General features: G+C 47.9%; 1 protein-coding gene across 1 annotated transcript in view; it reads right to left on the reverse strand.

The window, feature by feature from the left end:
• Positions 1 to 3,899: 3,899 nt before the first annotated feature.
• LOC128688309 (frizzled-7-A) overlaps positions 3,900 to 26,516 on the reverse strand; it is a 124,461-nt gene continuing 101,844 nt past the window's right edge. Inside the window, exon 2 of the mRNA XM_053776075.2 lies at positions 3,900 to 4,034. Coding sequence (XP_053632050.1) covers positions 4,027 to 4,034 — 8 coding nt within the window. The 3' untranslated portion in view covers positions 3,900 to 4,026. The remainder of the gene's footprint in view (positions 4,035 to 26,516) is intronic.

Raw genomic sequence — 26,516 nt, forward strand, 5'->3', positions numbered from 1 at the left:
ACACCCCCAAGGCAACTGAACAATCCAAACCAACCATCACACACCGATCCCTCTGTTTCCACCCCCCGCACCACAGTTACAGTATTAGAACAGAAGTTGAAGGTTTGGTACACAAATGCAGATGGATTAACGAATAAACATGAGGAATGGCAAGAAAGAATCAAAGAGAAGTCCCCAGACATCATAGCAGTTACAGAAACAAAACTCATGGAGACAATAACAGATGCAATCTTCCCACCAGGATACCAGATCATGAGGAAAGATAGAAGGGGCAGGGGGGGAGGTGGGGTTGCTCTGCTCGTAAAAAACAGATGGAAATTCGAGAAAATGGAAGGAATAGATGAGACGGGAGAAAGAGACTACATAGCAGGTACACTTCAGTCTGGGGAACACAAAGTGGTCATTGCAGTGATGTATAATCCACCACAGAACTGCAGGAGGCCAAGAGAGGAATATGAAAAGAGCAACAGAGCAATGGTGGACACACTTGCTGAGGTGGCAAGAAGAGCTCACTCCAGCAGAGCAAAGTTGCTGGTTATGGGGGATTTCAACCACAGGGAGATTGACTGGGAAAACCTGGAGCCACATGGGGGTCCCGAAACATGGAGAGCCAGGATGTTGGACGTGGTGCTGGAAAACCTCATGCACCAACATGTTAAGGACACTACCAGAGTGAGAGGGGAGGATGAACCAGCAAGATTGGACCTTGTGTTCACCCTGGGCAGCTCAGACATTGAGGACATCAAGTATGAGAGTCCCCTAGGAGCTAGCGACCACGTGGTTCTGTGCTTTGAATACATAGTAGAGCTGCAAGTGGAGAGAATAACAGGAGTAGAATGGGAAAAGCCTGACTATAAAAGAGGGGACTACATAGGGTTGAAGAACTTCCTGCGGGAGGTCCAGTGGGACAGAGAACTGGCAGTAAAGCCAGTAAATGAAATGATGGAATATGTAGCAACAAAATGCAAGGAGGCAGTGGAAAGGTTCATTCCCAAGGGCAACAGTAACAACGGGAAGACCAGAACAAGCCCCTGGTTCACCCGACGGTGTAAGGAGGCAAAAACAAAGTGCAATAGAGAATGGAAAAAGTACAGAAGGCAGAGAACACACGAAAATAGGGAGATCAGTCGCAGAGCCAGGAATGAGTACGCACAGGTAAGGAGGGAGGCCCAGCGACAGTATGAAAATGACATAGCATCGAGAATCAAGACAGACCCGAAACTGTTGTATAGCCACATCAGGAGGAAGACAACAGTCAAAGACCAGGTGATCAGATTAAGGACAGAAGGTGGAGAACTCACAAGAAATGATCAGGAGGTATGTGAGGAGCTGAACAGGAGATTTAAGGAAGTTTTTACAGTAGAGACAGGAAGGGCTGTGGGAAGACAGAACAGAAGGGAACATCAAGAGGGAATATACCAACAAGTGTTGGATGACATACGAACAACTGAGGAGGTGAAGAAGCTCTTAAGTGACCTTGACACCTCAAAGGCGATGGGACCGGACAACATCTCCCCATGGGTCCTTAGAGAAGGAGCAGAGATGCTGTGTGCCTCTAACCACAATCTTCAACACATCCCTTGAAACTGGGCAACTACCTGAGAAATGGAAGACAGCTAATGTAGTCCCCATATTTAAGAAAGGAAACAGAAACGAGGCACTAAACTACAGACCTGTGTCTCTGACATGTATTGTGTGCAAAGTCATGGAGAAGATTATCAGGAGGAGAGTGGTCGAACACCTGGAAAGGAACAAGATTATAAATGAAAACCAGCATGGGTTCATGGAAGGCAAATCTTGTATCACAAACCTCCTGGAGTTTTATGACAAGGTAACAGAAGTAAGACATGAGAGAGAGGGTTGGGTAGATTGCGTTTTCCTAGACTGCAGGAAGGCCTTTGACACAGTTCCCCACAAGAGATTAGTGCAGAAGCTGGAGGATCAGGCACACGTAAAAGGAAGGGCACTGCAATGGATAAGGGAATACCTGACAGGGAGGCAGCAACGAGTCATGGTACGTGAAGAGGTATCACAGTGGGCGCCTGTTACGAGCGGGGTCCCACAGGGGTCAGTTCTAGGACCAGTGCTATTTTTGATATATGTGAACGACATTATGGAAGGAATAGACTCTGAAGTGTCCCTGTTCGCAGATGACGTGAAGTTGATGAGAAGAATTAAATCGGACGAGGATGAGGCAGGACTGCAAAGAGACCTGGAGAGGCTGGACATGTGGTCCAGTAACTGGCTTCTCGAATTCAATCCAGCCAAATGCAAAGTCATGAAGATTGGGGAGGGGCAAAGAAGACCGCAGACAGAGTATAGGCTAGGTGGACAAAGACTACAGACCTCACTCAGGGAGAAAGACCTTGGGGTGACCATAACACCGAGCACATCACCGGAGGCACACATCAACCAAATAACCGCTGCAGCATACGGGCGCCTGGCAAACCTGAGAATAGCGTTCCGATACCTTAATAAGGAATCGTTCAAGACACTGTACACTGTGTATGTTAGGCCCATACTGGAGTATGCAGCGCCAGTCTGGAACCCACACCTGGTCAAGCACGTCAAGAAGTTAGAGAAAGTACAAAGGTTTGCAACAAGGCTAGTCCCAGAGCTCAAGGGAATGTCGTACGAGGAAAGGTTAAGGGAAATCGGACTGACGACACTGGAGGACAGAAGGGTCAGGGGAGACATGATAACGACATACAAGATACTGCGGGGAATAGACAAGGTGGACAGAGATAGGATGTTCCAGAGAGGGGACACAGGGACAAGGGGTCACAACTGGAAGCTGAAGACTCAGACGAGTCACAGGGACGTTAGGAAGTATTTCTTCAGTCATAGAGTTGTCAGCAAGTGGAATAGCCTAGCAAGTGAAGTAGTGGAGGCAGGAACCATACATAGTTTTAAGAAGAGGTATGACAAAGCTCAGGAAGCAGAGAGAGAGAGGATCCAGTAGCGATCAGTGAAGAGGCGGGGCCAGGAGCTGAGTCTCGACCCCTGCAACCACAATTAGGTGAGTACAATTAGGTGAGTACACACACACACACACACACACACACACGCACGCACACACACACACACACACGCACGCACACACACACACACACACACACACACACACACACACATACACACACAGGATTCACAGTCTGGTTGATCTGGTATTCTTAGAAGGTAGTTGTCCAGTTTCCTACATACAAAGGTCTACTTCCACAATAATGAAGACAGTACAAGTACCTTTGATGAGTTTCCAGAGTCTCTCTACTCCCAGAGCCCGGCCGTGGGCCAGGCTCGTCAGAGAATGCTTTACTGATCCAGCTCAACAGAGTTTAACGTGACCATAATAAAAGGCCTTGTTATAAACTTGCTTTATATCATTTTTTCTGAAAAAATTATACTTAGTGCCAAGATGTGGACAGTGCCACCATAACAGTTAGCTAGAAGTTGTATAACCCCGTGTTATGTTACATTAGGATAACTCCATGTTATATAACTCGATGGTGTATAACCTATCATAACTCGATGGTGTATAACCTATCATAACTCGATGGTGTATAACCTATTATAACTCGATGGTTTATAACCTATTATAACTCGATGGTTTATAACCTATTATAACTCGATGGTTTATAACCTATTATAACTCGATGGTTTATAACCTATTATAACTCGATGGTTTATAACCTATTATAACTCGATGGTTTATAACCTATTATAACTCGATGGTTTATAACCTATTATAACTCGATGGTTTATAACCTATTATAACTCGATGGTTTATAACCTATTATAACTCGATGGTTTATAACCTATTATAACTCGATGGTTTATAACCTATTATAACTCGATGGTTTATAACCTATTATAACTCGATGGTTTATAACCTATTATAACTCGATGGTGTAAAATTACTCAAGACGAGAGTACTTACCGCGTGCTAACATTCTCTTGGTAAGCGATTCTGGATGCCCAGTTCGAATCCCGTTACTGTACTGCTGTCAGTCACTGTGCTGCTACCTCTCACTCACCTGTAAAGAAGAGTTAGCACTGTGTGAGTTAAATAAATTAGCCAGGCGGCTGTGAAAGCAGAATAAACAGACATGTATTTACTGTAGTGGTCCTTGGGATTATCTTCCCCACAGTCGGGTCTGGGACCAGGCTTCCTAGGCTGGAGACCAAACATTATAAGATGAAGAACTATTAAGAAGCACGTGAATTAAAATGTATAAAATTAACATAAGTTTAAGTTTGTAAGATCTGCCTGTCATTTTTTTACGTATTCTTAAGACAGAAAGAAAAGCTCAGCAATACTGCCAGTTTAAGTTTCCCGAACATTTTCCAGCTCAGCAATTGCTTACCTTGACGGGTGTATACCTGGAGTATACCTGGAGAGGGTTTCGGGGGTCAACGCCCCCGCGGCTCGGTCTGTGACCAGATAGTTGGTATTCACCAGTATTCCAGTCTGGGGAGAGCAAGTGATATAAAGAGTATCATTAATGGCTTAGTATGTTTTGTCTTGAAAGTTCAAGTTATCCGGCCTGTCATTTTCTCTGTGGTAGCAACGATAACATTGATATGACCCTTGAATGTGAGATCTTTTGACATTGTTACTCCTAAGTCTCGCACATGGTACTATCCAATTTCCTCTTGAATACTTCTACATTTGTTCCGGCAGTGTTTCTAATACATTCTTGCAGTGTTAAACAGTCTGTGGCCACGGCTATTGATACAATGTTCTCTTATGTTCACAGCTCCCCTATTTTTGCTGACTTCACATTTTCTTTCATATCTCTAACTCCAAAAACCCCTAAAGTATCTTCCACACATATATTATCATGTATCTCTATTTCCTCTGCTCCAGAGAGTGCATATCCAGGACTCTGAGGAATTCCAAGTAATTTAAATGTTTTATTGGCTCTATGCTGGCCGTAAATGATCTCTGTCTTTGTTCCAGCTCTGATATCTCTCCTGCCCTGAACGGGGCCGTCAACACTGAACAATAACCTAAGCAAGAGAGCGCAAGTGATTTGAAAAGTGTCACCACTGGTGCTGTTTCCCTTGTTCTGAAAGAGAACAAAGGCACTTCAGATGGGTGAACAAAAGTGCTTAAGGTGAGTGCTGATTAGCACTCACAAGTGAAATGGTATGTTAGTCAGGTACTCTCAAGACACTGATAGGTAAACAAAGGTGCTTCAGGCGGGTGAACAAATATGCATCAGGCGGGTGAACAAAGGTGCTTCAGGCAGTTGAACAAAGGTGCTTCAGGCGGGTGAACAAAGGGGCTTCAGACGGGTGAACAAAGGTGCTTCAGGAAAATGAACAAAGGTGCTTCCGACGGGTGAACAAAGGCATTTCAGACGGGTGAACAAAGGTGCTTCAGACGGGTGAACAAAGGTGCTTCAGGCGTGTGCAAAATAGCAGTCAGCGCTGAGCAATTTACCGCCAGCCCGCGCCACCATTTCCGCCGCTAGTACACTCACCCCCTTCCTTTCCACCCTTCCACTTAACAACCTCTCCCCCCTACATCCCCCTCCCTTCTAAACCTCCCTCCCTGTACGTTCCACGTTCACGCCCGGTTCACAGCCAGTTTACCTAAGTTCACTCTCGGCTCACTCCACCTTACCTGCCTGACACTCCTCTCTCCTCCTCCAATCACCTACAACCATCCTACTTCAGTCCTCTCTCCTTCTCCAATCACCTACAACCATCTTACCTCACAAGTCTCTCACTGCCAATCACCTACAACCATCCTACTTCAGTCCTCTCTCCTTCTCCAATCACCTACAACCATCTTACTTCACAAGTCTCTCACTGCCAATCACCTACAACCATCCTACTTCAGTCCTCTCTCCTTCTCCAATCACCTACAACCATCTTACCTCACAAGTCTCTCACTGCCAATCACCTACAACCATCCTACTTCCTAAGTCGTTCATCATAAATCTTTTTCGGCCGATGGAGATACATTAAAATCTAATATGCAAAACTCTAGATGGATTAGTCCCAAAGCTCTACACTCCAGGTGTAGAAAGCCTTCGAAACCCATCAAAGGTATACCAAAGGTATATATATCTCAAGTTAGTCTACATGAAAGCAAGAGAGGCTTGGCAGGCAGTAAAAATCCCTCTCGTGACAAGCACTGGCTTCACGAGTAAGGAGAATGACTAAGCCTTAAATCCCTGGCTGTCCGTGAGTAGGTAAGTACCTCAAGCCCGGTCCCGATTACCTTTGATATACCTTTGAAGAGTTTCGAGAGTTTATCTACTCCCTGAGCCCGGCCATGGGCCAGGCTCGTCTGGTGCTTGCCTGGTCAACCAGGCTATTGCTGCTGGAGGCCCAACAGCCTGTTACGGACACCAATAGCCTGGTCTGAGACCGAGGCGCGGGGGCAGTGACCCCCCGATATTAACTTCAGGTATGCTCCTGGTACTGAATTACGAAGTAAGTTATAAGACAATGGCCGAAACAATTCAGCAAAACCCTTACTTAAGAAAGGGCACTTATGACGACGTTTCGCTCCGTCCTGGATCAATATGGCCTGACAATGAATGGTCCAGGACAGAGCGAAACATAATCGAAAGGCTCCTCTACAACTGTCATACATATATGTGTAAATTACCCACCAGTCAAAGTGACTTATTTCTACTGGGGTCTTTAGTTTCCACTGGGGTCTTCAGTTTCCACTGGGGTCTTTAGTTTCCACTGGGGTCTTTAATTTCCACTGGGGTCTTTAGTTTCCACTGGGGTCTTTAGTTTTCACTGGGGTCTTTAGTTTCCACTGGGGTCCTTTGTTTTCACTGGGGTCTTTAGTTTCCACTGGGGTCATTTGTTTCCACTGGGGTCTTTAGTTTCCATTGGGGTCCTTTGTTTCCACTGGGGTTTTTAGTTTCCACCGGGGTCTTTAGTTTCCACTGGGGTCCTTTGTTTCAATTGGGATCTTTAGTTTCCAATGGGGTCCATAGTTTCCACTGGGGTCTTTAGTTTCCACTGGGGTCCTTTGTTTCCACTGGAGTCTTTAGTTTCCACTGGGGTCCTTTGTTTCCACTGGGGTCTTTAGCTTCCACTGGGGTCCTTTGTTTCCACTGTGGTACATAGTTCCCATTGGGGTCTTTAGTTTCCACTGGGGTCCTTTGTTTCCACTGGGGTCTTTAGTTTCCACCGGGGTCTTTAGTTTCCACTGGGGTCCTTTGTTTAAATTGGGGTCTTTAGTTTCCAATGGGGGTCCTTTGTTTCCACTGGGGTCTTTAGTTTCCACTGGGGTCTTTAGTTTCCACTGGGGTCATTTGTTTCCACTGGGGTCTTTAGATTCCACTGGGGTCTTTGGTTTCCACTGGGGTCCATAGTTTCCACTGGGGTCTTTAGTTTCCACTGGGGTCCTTTGTTTCCACTAGGGTACTTTGCTTCCACTGGGGTCTTTAGTTTCCACTAGAGTCTTTAGCTTCCACTGGGGTCTTTAGTTTCCACTGGAGTCTTTAGCTTCCACTGGGCTCCTTTGTTTCCACTGCGCTCCTCTGTTTCCACTGGGGTCTTTAGTTTCTACTGGGGTCCTTTGTTTCCACTGGGGTCCTTTGTTTCCACTGGGGACTTTAGTTTACACTGGGGTCCTTTGTTTCCACTAGGGTCCTTTGCTTCTACTGGGGTCTTTAGTTTCCACTGGGGTCCTTCGTTCCCACTGGGGTCCTTTGTTTCCACTTGGGTCCTTTGTTTCCACTGGGGTTCTTTGTTTCTGCTGGGGACCTTTGCTTCCACTGGGGTCTTCAGTTTCCACTGGGGACCTTTCTTTCCACTGGGGTCTTTAATTTCCACCGGGGTCCTTTGTTTCCACTGGGGATCTTTGTTTCCAATGGGGACCTTTGTTTCCACTGGGGACCTTTGTTTATACTGGGGTCTTTAGTTTCCACCGGGGTCCTTTGTTTCCACTGGGGACCTTTGTTTCCAATGGGGATCTTTGTTTCCACTGGGGACCTTTATTTCCAATGGGGACCTTTGTTTCCACTGGGGTCCTTTGTTTACACTGGGGTCCTTTGTTTCCACTGGGGACCTATGTTTCCACTGGGATCTTTAGTTTCCACCGGGGTCCTTTGTTTCCACTGGGATCTTTAGTTTCCACCGGGGTCCTTTGTTTCCACTGGGATCTTTAGTTTCCACCGGGGTCCTTTGTTTCCACTGGGGACCTTTGTTTCCAAGGGGGACCTTTGTTTCCACTGGGGACCTTCGTTTCCAATGGGGACCTTTGTTTTCACTGGGGTCCTTTGTTTCCACTGGGGACCTTCGTATCGACTGGGGACCTTTGTTTCCACTGGGGACCTTCGTTTCCAATGGGGACCTTTGTTTTCACTGGGGTCCTTTGTTTCCACTACGGACCTTAGTTTCCACTGGGGACATTTGTTTCCACTGGGGACCTTTGCTTCCACTGGGGACATTTGTTTCCACTGGGGACATTTGTTTCCACTGGGGACATTTGTTTCCACTGGGGACCTTTGTTTCCACTGGGGACATTTGTTTCCACTGGGGACATTTGTTTCCACTGGGGACCTTTGCTTCCACTGGGGACATTTGCTTCCACTGGGGACCTTTGCTTCCACTGGGGACCTTTGTTTCCACTGGGGACCTTTGCTTCCACTGGGGACATTTGTTTCCACTGGGGACCTTTGTTTCCACTGGGGACCTTTGTTTCCACTGGGGACCTTTGTTTCCACTGCGGACCTTTGTTTCCACTGGGGACCTTTGTTTCCACTGGGGACCTTTGTTTCCACTGGGGTCTTTTGTTTCCACTGGGGACCTTTGTTTCCACAGGGGACCTTAGTTTCCAATGGGGACCTTAATTTCCAATGGGGACCTTCGTTTCCACTGGGGACCTTCGTTTCCTCTGGGGACCTTTGTTTGCACTGGGGACCTTAGTTTCCAAGGGGGACCTTTGTTTTTACTGGGGACCTTTGTTTCCACTGGGGTCCTTTGTTTCCACTAGGGTCCTTTGTTTCCACTGGGGACCTTTGTTTCCAATGGGGACCTTCGTTTCCACTATGGACCTTCGTTTCCACTGGGGACCTTTGTTTCCACTGGGGACCTTCGTGTCGACTGGGGACCTTTGTTTCCACTGGGGACCTTCGTATCCACTGGGGACCTTAGTTTCCACTGGGGACCTTTGTTTCCACTGGGGTCCTTTGTTTTCACTGGGAACCTTTGTTTCCACTGGGGACCTTTGTTTCCACTGGGGACCTTTGTTTCCACTGGGGACCTTTGTTTCCACTGGGGACCTTTGTTTCCACTGGGGACCTTTGTTTCCACTGGGGACCTTTGTTTCCACTGGGGACCTTTGTTTCCACTGGGGACCTTTCTTTCAACTGGGGTCCTTTGTTTCCACTGGGGACCTTTGTTTCAAACTGGGGATCTTTGTTTCCACTGGCGACCTTTGTTTCCACTGGGGACCTTTGTTTCCACTGGGGACCTTTGTTTCCACTGGGGACCTTTGTTTCAAACTGGGGATCTTTGTTTCCACTGGCGACCTTTGTTTCCACTGGGGACCTTTGTTTCCACTGGCGACCTTTGTTTCCACTGGGGACCTTTGTTTCCACTGGGGACCTATGTTTCCACTGGGGTCCTTACTTTCCACTGGGGATCTTTATTTCCACTGGGGACCTTTGTTTCCACTGGGGACCTTTGTTTCCACTGGGGACCTTAATTTCCACTGGGGACCTTCGTTTCCACTGGGGACCTTCGTTTCCACTGGGGACCTTTGTTTGCACTTGGGGCCTTAGTTTCCACTGGGGACATTTGTTTCCACTGGGGACATTTGTTTCCACTGGGGACCTTTGTTTCCACTGGCGACCTTTGTTTCCACTGGGGACCTTAGTTTCCACTGGGGACATTTGTTTTCACTGGGGACCTTTGTTTCCACTGGGGACCTTTGTTTCCACTGCGGACCTTTGTTTCCACTGGGGTCTTTTGTTTCCACTGGGGACCTTTGTTTCAACTGTGGACCTTAGTTTCCAATGGGGACCTTAATTTCCAATGGGGACCTTCGTTTCCACTGGGGACCTTCGTTTCCACTGGGGACCTTTGTTTGCACTGGGGACCTTAGTTTCCACTGGGGACCTCAGTTTCCACTGGGGACCTTTGTTTCCACTGGGGTCCTTTGTTTTCACTGGGGACCTTTGTTTCCACTGGGGACCTTTGTTTCCACTGGGGACCTTTGTTTCCACTGGGGACCTTTGTTTCCACTAGGGTCCTTTGTTTAAACTGGGGACCTTTGTTTCCACAGGGGACCTTTTGTTTCCACTGGGGTCCTTTGTTTTCACTGGGGACCTTTGTTTCCACTGGGGACCTTTGTTTTCACTGGGGACCTTTGTTTCCACTGGCGACCTTTGTTTCCACTGGGGACCTTTGTTTCCACCGGGGACCTTTGTTTCCACTGGGGACCTTTGTTTCCACTGGGGTCCTCTGTTTCCACAGGGGAACTTTGCTTCCACTGGGGACCTTTGCTTCCACTGGGGACCCTTGTTTCCACTGGGGACCTTTGTTTCCACTGGGGACCTTTGTTTCCACTGGGATCTTCAGTTTCCACCGGGGTCCTTCGTTTCCACTGGGGACCTTTGTTTCCAAGGGGGACCTTTGTTTTTACTGGGGACCTTTGTTTCCACTGGGGACCTTTGTTTCCACTAGGGTCCTTTGTTTAAACTGGGGACCTTTGTTTCCACAGGGGACCTTTTGTTTCCACTGGGGTCCTTTGTTTTCACTGGGGACCTTTGTTTCCACTGGGGACCTTTGTTTTCACTGGGGACCTTTGTTTCCACTGGCGACCTTTGTTTCCACTGGGGACCTTTGTTTCCACTGGCGACCTTTGTTTCCACTGGGGACCTTTGTTTCCACCGGGGACCTTTGTTTCCACTGGGGACCTTTGTTTCCACTGGGGTCCTTTGTTTCCACTGGGGACCTTTGCTTCCACTGGGGACCCTTGTTTCCACTGGGGACCTTTGTTTCCACTGGGGACCTTTGTTTTCACTGGGATCTTCAGTTTCCACCGGGGTCCTTCGTTTCCACTGGGGACCTTTGTTTCCAAGGGGGACCTTTGTTTTTACTGGGGACCTTTGTTTCCACTGGGGTCCTTTGTTTCCACTAGGGTCCTTTGTTTCCACTGGGGACCTTTGTTTCCAATGGGGACCTTAGTTTCCACTGGGGACCTTCGTTTCCACTATGGACCTTCGTTTCCACTGGGGACCTTTGTTTCCACTGGGGACCTTTGTTTCCACTGGGGACCTTCGTATCCACTGGGGACCTTAGTTTCCACTGGGGACCTTTGTTTCCACTGGGGTCCTTTGTTTTCACTGGGAACCTTTGTTTCCACTGGGGACCTTTGTTTCCACTGGGGACCTTTGTTTCCACTGGGGACCTTTGTTTCCACTGGGGACCTTTGTTTCCACTGGGGACCTATGTTTCCACTGGGGACCTTTCTTTCAACTGGGGTCCTTTGTTTCCACTGGGGACCTTTGTTTCAAACTGGGGATCTTTGTTTCCACTGGCGACCTTCGTTTCCACTGGGGACCTTTGTTTCCACTGGGGACATTTGTTTGCACTGGGGTCCTTTGTTTCCACTGGGGACCTTTGTTTCCACTGGGGACCTTTGTTTGCACTGGGGACCTTTGTTTCCACTGGGGACCTTTGTTTCCACTGGCGACCTTTGTTTCCACTGGGGACCTTTGTTTCCACTGGAGACCTTTGTTTCCACTGGGGACCTTTGTTTGCACTGGGGACCTTTGTTTCCACTGGGGACCTTTGTTTCCACTGGAGTCCTTACTTTCCACTGGGGACCTTTGTTTCCACTGGGGACCTTTGTTTCCACTGGGGACCTTTGTTTCCACTGGGGTCCTTTGTTTCCAATGGGGACCTTTGTTTCCACTGGGGTCCTTACTTTCCACTGGGGACCTTTGTTTCCACTGAAGACCTTTGTTTGCACTGGGGTCCTTTGTTTTCACTAGGGACCTTTGTTTTTACTGGGGTCCTTACTTTCCACTGGGGACCTTTGTTTCCACTGGGGGCCTTTGTTTCCACTGGGGTCCTTACTTTCCACTGGGGACCTTTGTTTCCACTGGGGACCTTTGTTTCCACTGGCGACCTTTGTTTCCACTGGGGACCTTTGTTTCCAATGGGGACCTTTGTTTCCACTGGGAACCTTTGTTTCCACTGGGGTCTTTAGTTTCCACCGGGGTCCTTTGTTTCCACTGGGGACCTTTGTTTCCACTGGGGTCCTTACTTTCCACTGGGGACCTTTGTTTCCACTGGGAACCTTTGTTTTCACTGGGGTCCTTACTTTCCACTGGCGACCTTTGTTTCCACTGGCGACCTTTGTTTGCACTGGGGTCCTTACTTTCCACTGGGGACCTTTGTTTCCACTGGGGACCTTTGTTTCCACTGGCGACCTTTGTTTCCACTGGCGACCTTTGTTTGCACTGGGGTCCTTACTTTCCACTGGGGACCTTTGTTTCCACTGGGGACCTTTGTTTCCACTGGCGACCTTTGTTTCCACTGGGGACCTTTGTTTCCACTGGGAACCTTTGTTTCCACTGGGGTCTTTAGTTTCCACCGGGGTCCTTTGTTTCCACTGAGGACCTTTGTTTCCATTGGGGACCTTTGTTTCCACTGGGGACCTTTGTTTCCACTGGGGACCTTTGTTTCCACTGGGTTCCTTACTTTCCACGGGGGACCTTTGTTTCCACTGGGGACCTTTGTTTCCACAGGGGACCTTTGTTTCCACTGGCGACCTTTGTTTCCACTTTGGTCCTTACTTTCCACTGGCGACCTTTGTTTCCACTGGGGACCTTTGTTTCCACAGGGGTAGTTAATTTCCACTGGTGACCTTTGTTTCCACTGGGGACCTTTGTTTCCACTGGGGACCTTTGTTTCCACTGGGGAAGTTTGTTTCCACTGGGGTCCTTACTTTCCACTGGCGACCTTTGTTTCCACTGGGGAAGTTTGTTTCCACTGGGGTCCTTACTTTCCACTGGCGACCTTTCTTTCCACTGGCGACCTTTGTTTCCACTGGGGACCTTTGTTTCCACTGGCGACCTTTGTTTCCACTGGGGACCTTTGTTTCCACTGGCGACCTTTGTTTCCACTGGGGACCTTTGTTTCCACTGGGGACCTTTGTTTCCACTGGCGACCTTTGTTTCCACTGGGGACCTTTGTTTCCACTGGGGACCTTTGTTTCCACTGGCGACCTTTGTTTACACTGACGACCTTTGTTTCCACTGGGGGCCTTTGTTTCCACTGGCGATCTTTGTTTCCACTGGGGACCTTTGTTTCCATTGGCGACCTTTGTTTCCACTGGGGACCTTTGTTTCCACTGGCGACCTTTGTTTCCATTAGGGACCTTTGTTTCCACTGGGGACCTTTGTTTCCACTGGCGACCTTTGTTTACACTGGCGACCTTTGTTTCCACTGGGGACCTTTGTTTCCACTGGCGACCTTTGTTTCCACTGGCGACCTTTGTTTTCACTGGCGACCTTTATTTCCACTGGCGACCTTTGTTTCCACTGGCGACCTTTGTTTCCACTGGCGACCTTTGTTTCCACTGGCGACCTTTGTTTCCACTTTCGACCTTTGTTTCCACTGGCGACCTTTGTTTCCACTGGGGACCTTTGTTTCCACTGGCGACCTTTTTTGTTTCCACTGGGGACCTTTGTTTCCACTGGCGACCTTTGTTTCCACTGGGGACCTTTGTTTCCACTGGGGACCTTTGTTTCCACTGGGATCCTTTGTTTCCACTGGCAACCTTTGTTTCCACTCGGGACCTTTGTTTCCACTGGGGACCTTTGTTTCCACTGGCGACCTTTGTTTCCACTGGGGACCTTTGTTTCCACTGGCGACCTTTGTTTCCACTGGGGAACTTTGTTTCCACTGGCGACCTTTGTTTCCACTGGGGACCTTTGTTTCCACTGGCGACCTTTGTTTCCACTGGCGACCTTTGTTTCCACTGGGGACCTTTGTTTCCACTGGCGACCTTTGTTTCCACTGGGGACCTTTGTTTCCACTGGGGACCTTTGTTTCCACTGGCGACCTTTGTTTCCACTGGCGACCTTTGTTTCCACTGGCGACCTTAGTTTCCACTGGAGACCTTTGTTTCCACTGGGCTCCATTGCGGGTTTGTGGTGAACAATAAGACAAGTACTTGCAAGAGAGAGAAACAACAACCTGCTTGATCAGGTGGTCGACTAAACAGATGGAACTAAACGTTTTTAGTATGAAAGAGCCAATTTGAAAATCCAAATTTAAGTTAGAGTCGCATTTTGTACTTTATGCAAATTTTATGAATAATATTTTAACATTATTATTATTATTATTATTAGAACTATTACTATTAGAACTACCACCAAAGGTTGGCCTGGGTCTAGAACTGTCACAAAAGGTTGGCCTGGGTTTAGAACTATCACCAAGGGTTGGCCTGGGTCTAGAACTATCACCAAAGGTTGGCCCGGGTCTAGAACTATCACCAAAGGTTGGCCTGGGTCTAGAACTATCACAAAGGGTTCGCCCAGGTCTAGAACTATCACCAATGGTTGGCCTGGGTCTAGAACTATCACCAAAGGTTGGCCTGGGTCTAGAACTATCACCAAAGGTTGGCCTGGGTCTAGAACTATCACCAAGGGTTGGCCTGGGTCTAGAACTATCACGAAGGGTTGGCCCGGGTCCAGAACTATCACCAAGGGTTGGCCTGGATCTAGAACTATCACCAAAGGTTGGCCTGGGTCTAGAACTATCACCAAAGGTTGGCCTGGGTCTAGAACTATCACCAAAGGTTGGCCTGGGTCTAGAACTATCACCAAAGGTTGGCCCGAGTCTAGAACTATCACCAAAGGTTGACCTGGGTCTAGAACTATCACCAAGGGTTGGCCTGGGTCTAGAACTATCACCAAGGGTTGGCCCGTGTCTAGAACTATCACCAAGGGCTGGCCTGGGTCTAGAACTATCACCAAAGGTTGTCCTGGGTCTAGAACTATCACCAAAGGTTGGCCTGGGTCTAGAACTATCACCAAAGGTTGGCCTGGGTCTAGAACTATCACCAAAGGTTGGCCCGAGTCTAGAACTATCACCAAAGGTTGACCTGGGTCTAGAACTATCACCAAGGGTTGGCCTGGGTCTAGAACTATCACCAAGGGTTGGCCCGTGTCTAGAACTATCACCAAGGGCTGGCCTGGGTCTAGAACTATCACCAAAGGTTGTCCTGGGTCTAGAACTATCACCAAAGGTTGACCTGGGTCTAGAACTATCACCAAAGGTTGGCCTGTGTCTAGAACTATCACCAAGGGTTGGCCCGAGTCTAGAACTATCACCAAAGGTTTGCCTGCGTCTAGAACTATCACCAAAGGTTGGCCTGGGTCTAGAACTATCACCAAGGGCTGGCCTGGGTCTAGAACTATCACCAAGGGTTGGCCCTGGTCTAGAACTATCAACAAGGGCTGGCCTGGGTCTAGAACTATCACCAAGGGCTGGCCTGGGTCTAGAACTATCACCAAAGGTTTGCCTGGGTCTAGAACTATCACCAAAGATTGGTCTGGGTCTAGAACTATCACCAAAGGTTGGCCTGGGTCTAGAACTATCACCAAGGGCTGACCTGGGTCTAGAACTGTCACCAAGGGCTGGCCTGGGTCTAGAACTATCACCAAGGGTTGGCCCAGGTCTAGAACTATCACCAAGGGTTGGCCCGAGTCTAGAACTATCACCAAGGGTTGGCCCGGGTCTAGAACCATCACCAAGGGTTGGCCTGGGTCTAGAACTATCACCAAGGGTTGGCCTGGGTCTAGAACTATCACCAAAGATTGGTCTGGGTCTAGAACTATCACCAAAGGTTGGCCTGGGTCTAAAACTATCACCAAGGGCTGACCTGGGTCTAGAACTGTCACCAAGGGCTGGCCTGGGTCTAGAACTATCACCAAGGGTTGGCCCAGGTCTAGAACTATCACCAAGGGTTGGCGCGAGTCTAGAACTATCACCAAGGGTTGGCCCGGGTCTAGAACCATCACCAAGGGTTGGCCTGGGTCTAGAACTATCACCAAGGGTTGGCCTGGGTCTAGAACTATCAACAAGGGTTGGCCCGAGTCTAGAACTATCACCAAGGGCTGGCCTGGGTCTAGAACTATCACCAAGGGTTGGCCCGGGTCTAAAACTATCACCAACGGTTGGCCTGGGTCTAGAACTATCACCTAGGGTTGGCCTGGGTCTAGAACTATCACCAAGGGTTGGCCCGGGTCTAGAACTATCACCAAGGGTTGGCCTGGGTCTAGAACTATCAACAAGGGTTGGCCCGAGTCTACAACTATCACCAAGGAGGCCTGGTCACAGACCGGGCCGCGGGGGCGTTGACCCCCGGAACTCTCTCCAGGTAAACTCCAGGTAAGGGTTGACCCGGGTCTAGAACTATCACCAAGGGTTGGCCTGGGTCTAGAACTATCACCAAGGGTTGGCCCGAGTCTTGAAACTATCACCAAGGGTTGGCCCGAGTCTAGAACTATCACCAAGGGTTGGCCCGGGTCTAGAACTACCACCAAGGGTTGGCCCGGGTTTATAACTATCACCAATGGTTGGCCCGAGTCTAGAACTATCACCAAGCGTTGGCCCGAGTCTAGAACTATCACCAAGGGTTGGCCCGAGTCTTTAGAACTATCACCAAGGGTTGGCCTGGGTCTAGAAGTATCACCAAGGGTTGGCCCGAGTCTAAAACTATCACCAAGCGTTGGCCCGAGTCTAGAACTATCACCAAGTGTTGGCCCGAGTCTAGAACTACCACTAAGAGTTGGCCTGGGTCAAGAACTACCACCAAGGGTTGGCCCGGGTCTAGAACTATCAAGAAGGGTTGGCCCGTGTCTAGAAGTATCACCAAGGGTTGGCCCGAGTCTAAAACTATCACCAAGGGTTGGCCCGAGTCTAGAACTATCACAATGGGTTTGCCCGGGTCTAGAACTACCACCAAGGGTTGGTCCGAGTCTTAGAACTATCACCAAGGGTTGGCCCGGGTATAGAACAATCACCAAGGGTTGGCCCGAGTCTAGAACTACCACCAAGAGTTGACCTGGGTCTAGAACTATCACCAAGGGTTGGCCCGAGTCTTAGAACTATTACCAAGGGTTGGCCCGGGTCTAGAACTATCACCAAGGGTTGGCCCGGGTCTAGAACTATCACCAAGGGTTGGCCCGAGTCTAGAACTACCACCCAGAGTTGGCCTGGGTCAAGAACTACCACCAAGGGTTGGCCCGGGTCTAGAACTATCACCAAGGGTTGGCCCGAGTCTTAAAACTATCACCAAGGGTTGGCCCGAGTCTAGAACTATCACCAAGGGTTGGCCCGGGTCTAGAACTACCACCAAGGGTTGGCCCGGGTTTAGAACTATCACCAATGGTTGGCCCGAGTCTAGATCTATCACCAAGCGTTGGCCCGAGTCTAGAACTATCACCAAGGGTTGGCCCGAGTCTTTAGAACTATCACCAAGGGTTGGTCTGGGTCTAGAAGTATCACCAAGGGTTGGCCCGAGTCTAAAACTATCACCAAGGGTTGGCCCGAGTCTAGAACTATCACCAAGGGTTGGCCCGGATCTAGAACTATCACCAAGGGTTGGCCCGAGTCTAAAACTATCACCATGGGTTTGCCCAGGTCTAGAACTACCACCAAGGGCTGGCCCGGGTTTAGAACTATCACCAAGGGTTGGCCCGAGTCTAGAATTATCACCAAGGGTTGGCCCGGGTCTAGAACTACCACCAAGGGTTGGCCCGGGTTTAGAACTATCACCAGGGGTTGGCCAGTGTCTAGAACTATTACCAAGGGTTGGCCCGGGTCTAGAACTACCACCAAGGGTTGGCCCGGGTTTAGAACTATCACCAAGGGTTGGCCAGAGTCTAGAACCATCACCAAGGGTTGGCCCGAGTCTAGAACTATCACGAAGGGTTGGCCCGGATCTAGAACTATCACCAAGGGTTGGCCCGAGTCTAAAACTATCACCAATGGTTGGCCCGAGTCTAGAACTACCACCAAGGGTTGGCCCGGGTTTAGAACTATCAACAAGGGCTGGCCCGAGTCTAGAAGTATCACCAAGGGTTGGCCCGGGTCTAGAACTATCACCAGGGGTTGGCCCGAGTCTAGAACTATCAACAAGGGCTGGCCCGAGTCTAGAAGTATCACCAAGGGTTGGCCCGAGTCTAGAACTATCACCAAGGGTTGGCCAGAGTCTAGAACTATCACCAATGGTTGGCCCGGGTTTAGAACTATCACCAAGTTAAATTAGACACATGTGCAACTCTTGCGTATCTTTATTGAGGAAACGTTTCGCCACACAGTGGCTTCATCAGTCCATACAAAGGATAAACTTGAAGAACAGGAGGAGAATGAGGAAATCAGTCCCTCAACCTTGAGTCGATGTGGTCAGTCCATCAATCTATTCAAGATTGATGGTCATGAACTACCACAGCCGGGCTGTGGCTCGTACGTTGGACTGCGTGCGGCCAGCAGTAACAGCCTGGTTGATCAGGCCCTGATCCATCGGGAGGCCTGGTCATGGACCGGGCCGCGGGAGCGTTGATCCCCGGAATAACCTCCAGGTAACCTCCAGGTAAGGGTTGGTTATGAACTACCACCAAGGTTTGGTCATGAACTACCACCAAGGGTTGGTCATGAACTACCACCAAGGGTTGGTCATGAACTACCACCAAGGGTTGGTCATGAACTACCACCAAGGGTTGGTCATGAACTACCACCAAGGGTTGGCCATGAACTACCACCAAGGGTTGGTCATGAACTACCACCAAGTGTTGGCCATGAACTACCACCAAGGGTTGGCCATGAACTACCACCAAGGGTTGGTCATGAACTACCACCAAGGATTGGTCATGAACTACCACCAAGTGTTGGTCATGAACTACCACCAAGGGTTGGTCATGAACTACCACCAAGGGTTGGTCATGAACTACCACCAAGTGTTGGCCATGAACTACCACCAAGGGTTGGTCATGAACTACCACCAAGGGTTGGCCATGAACTACCACCAAGGGTTGGTCATGAATACCACCAAGTGTTGGTCATGAACTACCACCAAGTGTTGGTCATGAACTACCACCAAGTGTTGGTCATGAACTACCACCAAGTGTTGGTCATGAACTACCACCAAGTGTTGGTCATGAACTACCACCAAGTGTTGGTCATGAACTACCACCAAGTGTTGGTCATGAACTACCACCAAGTGTTGGTCATGAACTACCACCAAGTGTTGGTCATGAACTACCACCAAGTGTTGGTCATGAACTACCACCAAGTGTTGGTCATGAACTACCACCAAGTGTTGGTCATGAACTACCACCAAGTGTTGGTCATGAACTACCACCAAGGGTTGGTCATGAACTACCACCAAGTGTTGGTCATGAACTACCACCAAGTGTTGGTCATGAACTACCACCAAGTGTTGGTCATGAACTACCACCAAGTGTTGGTCATGAACTACCACCAAGTGTTGGTCATGAACTACCACCAAGGGTTAGTCATGAACTACCGCCAAGGGTTGGTCATGAACTACCACCAAGTGTTGGTCATGAACTACCACCAAGGGTTGGTCATGAACTACCACCAAGTGTTGGTCATGAACTACCACCAAGTGTTGGTCATGAACTACCACCAAGGGTTGGTCATGAACTACCACCAAGTGTTGGTCATGAACTACCACCAAGTGTTGGTCATGAACTACCACCAAGTGTTGGTCATGAACTACCACCAAGTGTTGGTCATGAACTACCACCAAGTGTTGGTCATGAACTACCACCAAGTGTTGGTCACGAACTACCACCAAGGGTTGGTCATGAACTACCACCAAGGGTTGGTCATGAACTACCACCAAGTGTTGGTCACGAACTACCACCAAGGGTTGGTCATGAACTACCACCAAGTGTTGGTCATGAACTACCACCAAGGGTTGGTCATGAACTACCACCAAGTGTTAGTCATGAACTACCGCCAAGGGTTGGTCATGAACTACCACCAAGGGTTGGTCATGAACTACCACTTAGTGTTGGTCATGAACTACCACCAAGGGTTGGTCATGAACTACCACCAAGGGTTGGTCATGAACTACCACCAAGGGTTGGTCATGAACTACCACCAAGGGTTGGCCATGAACTACCACCAAGGGTTGGTCATGAACTACCACCAAGTGTTGGTCATGAACTACCACCAAGGGTTGGCCATGAACTACCACCAAGTGTTGGTCATGAACTACCGCCAAGGGTTGGTCATGAACTACCACCAAGGGTTGGCCATGAACTACCACCAAGGGTTGGTCATGAACTACCACCAAGTGTTGGTCATGAACTACCACCAAGGGTTGGTCATGAACTACCACCAAGTGTTGGTCATGAACTACCACCAAGTGTTGGTCACGAACTACCACCAAGGGTTGGTCATGAACTACCACCAAGGGTTGGTCATGAACTACCACCAAGTGTTGGTCACGAACTACCACCAAGGGTTGGTCATGAACTACCACCAAGTGTTGGTCATGAACTACCACCAAGGGTTGGTCATGAACTACCACCAAGTGTTGGTCATGAACTGCCACCAAGTGTTGGTCATGAACTACCACCAAGTGTTGGTCATGAACTACCACCAAGTGTTGGTCATGAACTACCACCAAGTGTTGGTCACGAACTACCACCAAGGGTTGGTCATGAACTACCACCAAGGGTTGGTCATGAACTACCACCAAGGGTTGGTCATGAACTACCACCAAGTGTTGGTCATGAACTACCACCAAGTGTTGGTCATGAACTACCACCAAGGGTTGGTCATGAACTACCACCAAGGGTTGGTCATGAACTACCACCAAGGGTTGGTCATGAACTACCACCAAGTGTTGGTCATGAACTACCACCAAGTGTTGGTCATGAACTACCACCAAGTGTTGGTCATGAACTACCACCAAGTGTTGGTCATGAACTACCACCAAGGGTTGGTCATGAACTACCACCAAGTGTTGGTCATGAACTACCACCAAGTGTTGGTCATGAACTACCACCAAGTGTTGGTCATGAACTACCACCAAGGGTTGGTCATGAACTACCACCAAGTGTTGGTCATGAACTACCACCAAGTGTTGGTCATGAACTACCACCAAGTGTTGGTCATGAACTACCACCAAGTGTTGGTCATGAACTACCACCAAGTGTTGGTCATGAACTACCACCAAGTGTTGGTCATGAACTACCACCAAGTGTTGGTCATGAACTACCACCAAGGGTTGGTCATGAACTACCACCAAGTGTTGGTCATGAACTACCACCAAGTGTTGGTCACCCGAGCCTCACACCACAAGTGTACACAGTCCACATATAAACAATGCCTGGTGTGTCGTAGCCACGTTCTCAATGTCATTATCTGTGGTTAAGTTTCTGAAGTTTATGTAAGTTAACCTGAAAAAAAAGACTGATTGCAAGGAACGTTCATTAAAATGATGCTGGGAACAGCGTAAGGAAACGAGCGGTGTCAAACAGAATGAATGCGATCAAAAATATAACTTAATCTTTCTGGTGTGGGATGTTGGGAAGGGAGAGAGTGGGTGGTGAGGGAGAGAAGTGGTGAGGGAGAGAAGAAGTGGTGAGGGAGAGAGGGGGTGATGAGGGGATGGTTGAGGAGAGGGGGTGAGAGATAGGGGAGGATTGGGATAGGGGTGACAGAGTGATAGGAGGGAGAGAGCGCGTTGAGGAACTAAACATCAGGTGGTCTCCACCTGTGGTTCTCCCAGGGGAAGGGGAACATAGGTCTCCACCTGTGGTTCTCCCAGGGGAAGGGGAACATAGGAGGGGGGGATGAATGTGTCAGAGCCAGAGCATCGAGCACCACCTGGGATGCTATGTATGGACGGGGGGGAGGAAGGCAGAAAGAGGGATTGAGGGATAAAAAGACTGGTAGTGGAAGGGGAGAGAGAGAGAGAAAGAGAGAGAGAGAGAGAGAGAGAGAGAGAGAGAGAGAGAGAGAGAGAGAGAGAGAGAGAGAGAGAGAGAGAGAGAGAGTCTGGAACAAACCTTTAATGAGTTTCGTACAGCATAATGATATCAAAGAAATAAAGTCAGCTGATCAAATGAAATTGCTGGCCCACAGATGGCTCCAATTTCATCCTTTTCCCTACTTATGTCTCAATGCAATAAATAGGGCTTTAAAATGAGATGATGTAGGTAACAGCTCTTACCCAGTAAATAACGTTAGGAATCCTTACCCTAACCTTGTTAAAACCTGTGTAAAGATAGATAGGTAGATAGATAGATAGATAGATAGATAGATAGATAGATAGATAGAGAGAGAGAGAGAGAGAGAGAGAGAGAGAGAGAGAGAGAGAGAGAGAGAGAGAGATGTACAGGTGTTCTAGAAGAATTAAAGCAACAAAAGCTTCAGGTAAGAGCTGGAATTCCTCCCTGGGTCTAGATTTTAGGACACTTCACTTTAAATTTCAGGGAGAGAGGAAGGGGGGGGGGAGGGGAAATAAGGACAAGAAATTATAACAGAGAAGCAAGGGGAGAGTGGTATGGATGTGCCAAAGTATCGGTATCGACTGATTTTAATGGCATCGGCGGGTGTACCTGCGCGGAGTCTATGGGGAGGTCAACGCCCCCGTGGCCCGGTCCATGACCAGGTCTCACTGTGTATCAGGGCCTGATCAACCAGGCTTATTACTGCTGGCCGCATGCAATCCAACGTACGAAATAGCCCGTCTGATCAAGTACTGACTTTAAGGATCTATCCAGTTACCTCTTGAAAGACAGAAAGGGATCTATTGGTAATCCCTCTTATGTATGATGAGATGAAGCTGATAAATAGTTTTGGAGCACTTACACTTAATGTGTTGGCGTTCTGACTTAACTCTGTTTGCTACTACTTAAAATGCCCCTACCTACTTTTCTATTTATTCCTTTTATACGCATTTTATGCGCTATTACACCATGATCACACTTGTGGAAGGCTTTTGCAAAGTCTGTGTATACTACATCTACATTCTGTTTGTCCTCCAGGTCGTAAAAGACAATGTTATTTTGGTTTAGTAGTTGTGAGAGGCAGGAGCGACTTGTTATAAATCCATGTCGCCCTGGGTTGTAGTTGTTGGGACTCCAAGTGATTGGTGATCTTGCTTCTTAGAACCCTTTCATAGACGTTAGTGCTATCAGTCTATAATGCTTTGCTGCTGTCTTTGTGGAGTAGTGCTATATACGTTTTTTTTTTAACGACGGTGGAGTAGAATGACCCCCGTGTTTAGGTGTCAGTTGTGTGTCACTGATTACTTGTATTACTTGTGTAGTATATGTAGATAATCCCAGATATGTTTTAGACAGGCTCCCTGGCTAGCTGTGACGTCACGAGCCCCTCACATGTGAGCCGCTAGCTAGAGGCATTTCTCAGTTCCTGGCTAGGCATAAACTTAACAAGGCAAGGCCTGGGCTTCCCCTCAAGACTCTCATATTATACAACTCCAAACCATCCAACAGGTGTATTCCTTACTCCAATATCTACTTAAGTACCCATAGAATTTTTAAGGCATACGAGCATATGATAAGAGTTTCTTGTGGTTCGTGATGAAGATGGAGTTCCACAAGTTAGGGCCTAGGGCAGAGTGCATGGACATTGTACTAATTACTTTTTTGAAGTCCAGTGGTGTTAGAGTTATGTCAAATTTTGATAGAGTTTCTAATCTCATTCATGAAAAATTCGTTCAGATTGTCTATCTTTAGTCTGAGTAACGGGCTCACTGAACAGTCATGATGAGACTCATTTCACTACTGTCATCAATTTAAGTTCCACCTTGTTTGAGCAAGAGCCCGATAGTAGATGTGTTTTTTCCCTGGATTTTACATACAAGAACTATTTTGGATTTCTTTCAATTTCATGAATTGCTTTTAACTCCCCGTCTCTCCTGGACTGTATGATTCTTTCAACTTGAGTTTGGTATTTTCTATTTCCTTTGGCTAGCACTTCTGCATTTCTGATAGTCTAGGACCATTGAGAAGCTCTGTGAGTCTTCGCCTTCGCCTACACAGGGAACGTCTCTCTCTAATTTACATGTCTTCTTTGTCCTTAGTGGAAAGTACCTTGAGCATATATCTAGTGCTGCTGAGTTGATTCTTTCTAGGCTCTAATTCAGATCCATGTTATTTAAGATGTCTTCCCAGAATGTTTTGTTAAGGACATCTTGGTCCCAGTTGATAGTTTTGGTAAAGTTGAATTTTGTGGAAACACCCTTATAACTGGTTACATTTTGCTGGTCAGGGGCCCCTGTACATGCAGGTCTGAATTTAGATTAGGTTGGTATCCGAGTTATCTCCCTTCCATACTATTATATTTTGAGCCTGGTCATCATTATTTGCGAAAATAAGGTCAAGTGTATTTGTCCAGTCTTGTTTACCTGGAACTTACCTGCAGAGGGTTTCGGGGGTCAACGCCCCCGTGGCTCGGTCTGAGACCAGGCCGCGTGGTGAATCAGGGTCTGATCAACCAGGCTGTTACTGCTGGTCGCACGCAAACTGACGTATGAACCACAGCCTGGTTGGTCAGGTACTGACTTTAGGTGCCTGTCCAGTGCCTTCTTGAAGACAGCCAGGGGTCTATTGATCCCCCCTTATGTATGCTGGGAGGCAGTTGACCAGTCTTGGGCCCCGGACACTTACTGTGTTGTCTCTCAGTGTACTCGTGGCGCCCCTGCTTTTCATTGGGGAAATGTTGCATCTCCTGCCGAGTCTTTTGCTTTCACAGGGAGTGATTTTCGTGTGCAAGTTTGGTACTAATCCCTCTAGAATTTTCCAAGTGTATATTATCACGTACGTGTATCTCTATCGCCTGTGCTCCAGGGAATACAGATCAAGGGCCTTCAACCGTTCCCAGTAATTTAGGTGCCTTATCGTACTTATGTTTGCCGTTAAAGTTCTTTGTACACTCTCCAGGTCAGCAATTTCCCCTGCCTTGAAGGGGGCAGTTAGTGTACAGCAGCATTCCAGCCTAGAGAGAACAAGCAATTTCAAGAGAATAATCATGGTCTTGGCGTCCCTAGTTTTGAAAGTTCTCATTATCCATCCTATCATTTTCCTAGCAGATGGGGTAGATACACTGTTGTGGTCTTTGAATGCGAGATCCTCTGACATTATCACTCCCAGGTCTTCCACATTACTTTTTCGCTCTAGTGTATGGTTAGAATTTGTCGTATACCCCGACACAGTTTTAATTTCCTCAAGTTTTCCATATCTGAGTAGTTGAAATTTCTCTTCATTGAACTTCATATTGTTCTGAGTGACCTATTTGAAGATTTGATTGATGTCCGCTTGGAGTCTTGCGGTGTCTTCGATGGAGGTCACTGTCATGGTCATCCGGGTGTCATCCGCAAAGGAAGACACGGAACTGCGGTTTACATCTCTGTCTATGTCATATATGAGGATATGTCGGCTTCACTATTTGCTGATTTAAGGTGAATTTATTACAGAGGTTCAAACAGATGATTTGTGAGAATAGTCATCTGAGCTGCCTCCAAGAATTATCTCTCCTATTACACAATTTGCTACGTTCTTCCATTTTAAATGCCTTAACGTAAAATCACCAAACAACATATTTGAGGCAAGCGTTGAAAATTTGTCAGACAATGTGTATTCAACTTTCAATAGCTGGTCCTTGTACTGTTGGGAAGCTATATCTGGCTGCTTATATACAACCACAAAGACCAGGTTTTGGTTTTAATCTTTACTGCCAAAAATTTATCACTGTGTACACAAATGAACGACTCTGACATATAGGCTAACCCCTTCCCCTCACTGCTGTCTGATCTTCTGGTCACATACTAATAAGTTCTACCCTGATATCGATATTTCGTTGTCAGAGTGGCCTTTCGTGTAGGGCTCTGTGAAAGCTGCAAATACTGCAGATGGACAAGTATCTCCAACCAAGTGCCAGATCAACGAGGCTGTGATGGATATGTGGGTCAGTAAGCCGCCAGCATCAACAGCCTGGTTGATCAGGCAAGTACCAGACAAGCCTGACCCTGGCTCCAAGGGTAGAAAACTTTGGGAACTCATAATATGCATAATCAAAGAGGAGTCTTTAATGGGTGAAGCCTACCTGCGATATTCTGAAGCTGGATGCGGTGGTACTGTCAGTTACAGAGAGAATCAGAAGAACAACAAATACAATCACCTGGTACCGTGCAATAACTTCGTCCCAATAGGCTGGCAACACTCAGGTCATGGGACAAGTGGACCATCAAGTTTTTGAAAGAACTTTGTGACAAACTCATCAGGAAAGCCAAGGACCTCAAAGCACCTGGCATTTTTCTCCCCCAGTAACTCAGTGGTTATAATTTGGAGTGTGTTATCCCACTACATTCGTGGTTAGCCTCCCCCTCCACGTACAGTAAACACACCCACTAAGTAAACAAGTTCCCCCTTCTCTCATTTCACTGATCACCTTCAGCACAATTAGAGAAGTATCAACACCAGACTCTTCACTGCTCTACCACTAAA

The sequence above is a fragment of the Cherax quadricarinatus genome, chromosome 1 (genome assembly GCF_038502225.1).
Source record: "Cherax quadricarinatus isolate ZL_2023a chromosome 1, ASM3850222v1, whole genome shotgun sequence".
Classification (NCBI taxonomy): domain Eukaryota; kingdom Metazoa; phylum Arthropoda; class Malacostraca; order Decapoda; family Parastacidae; genus Cherax; species Cherax quadricarinatus.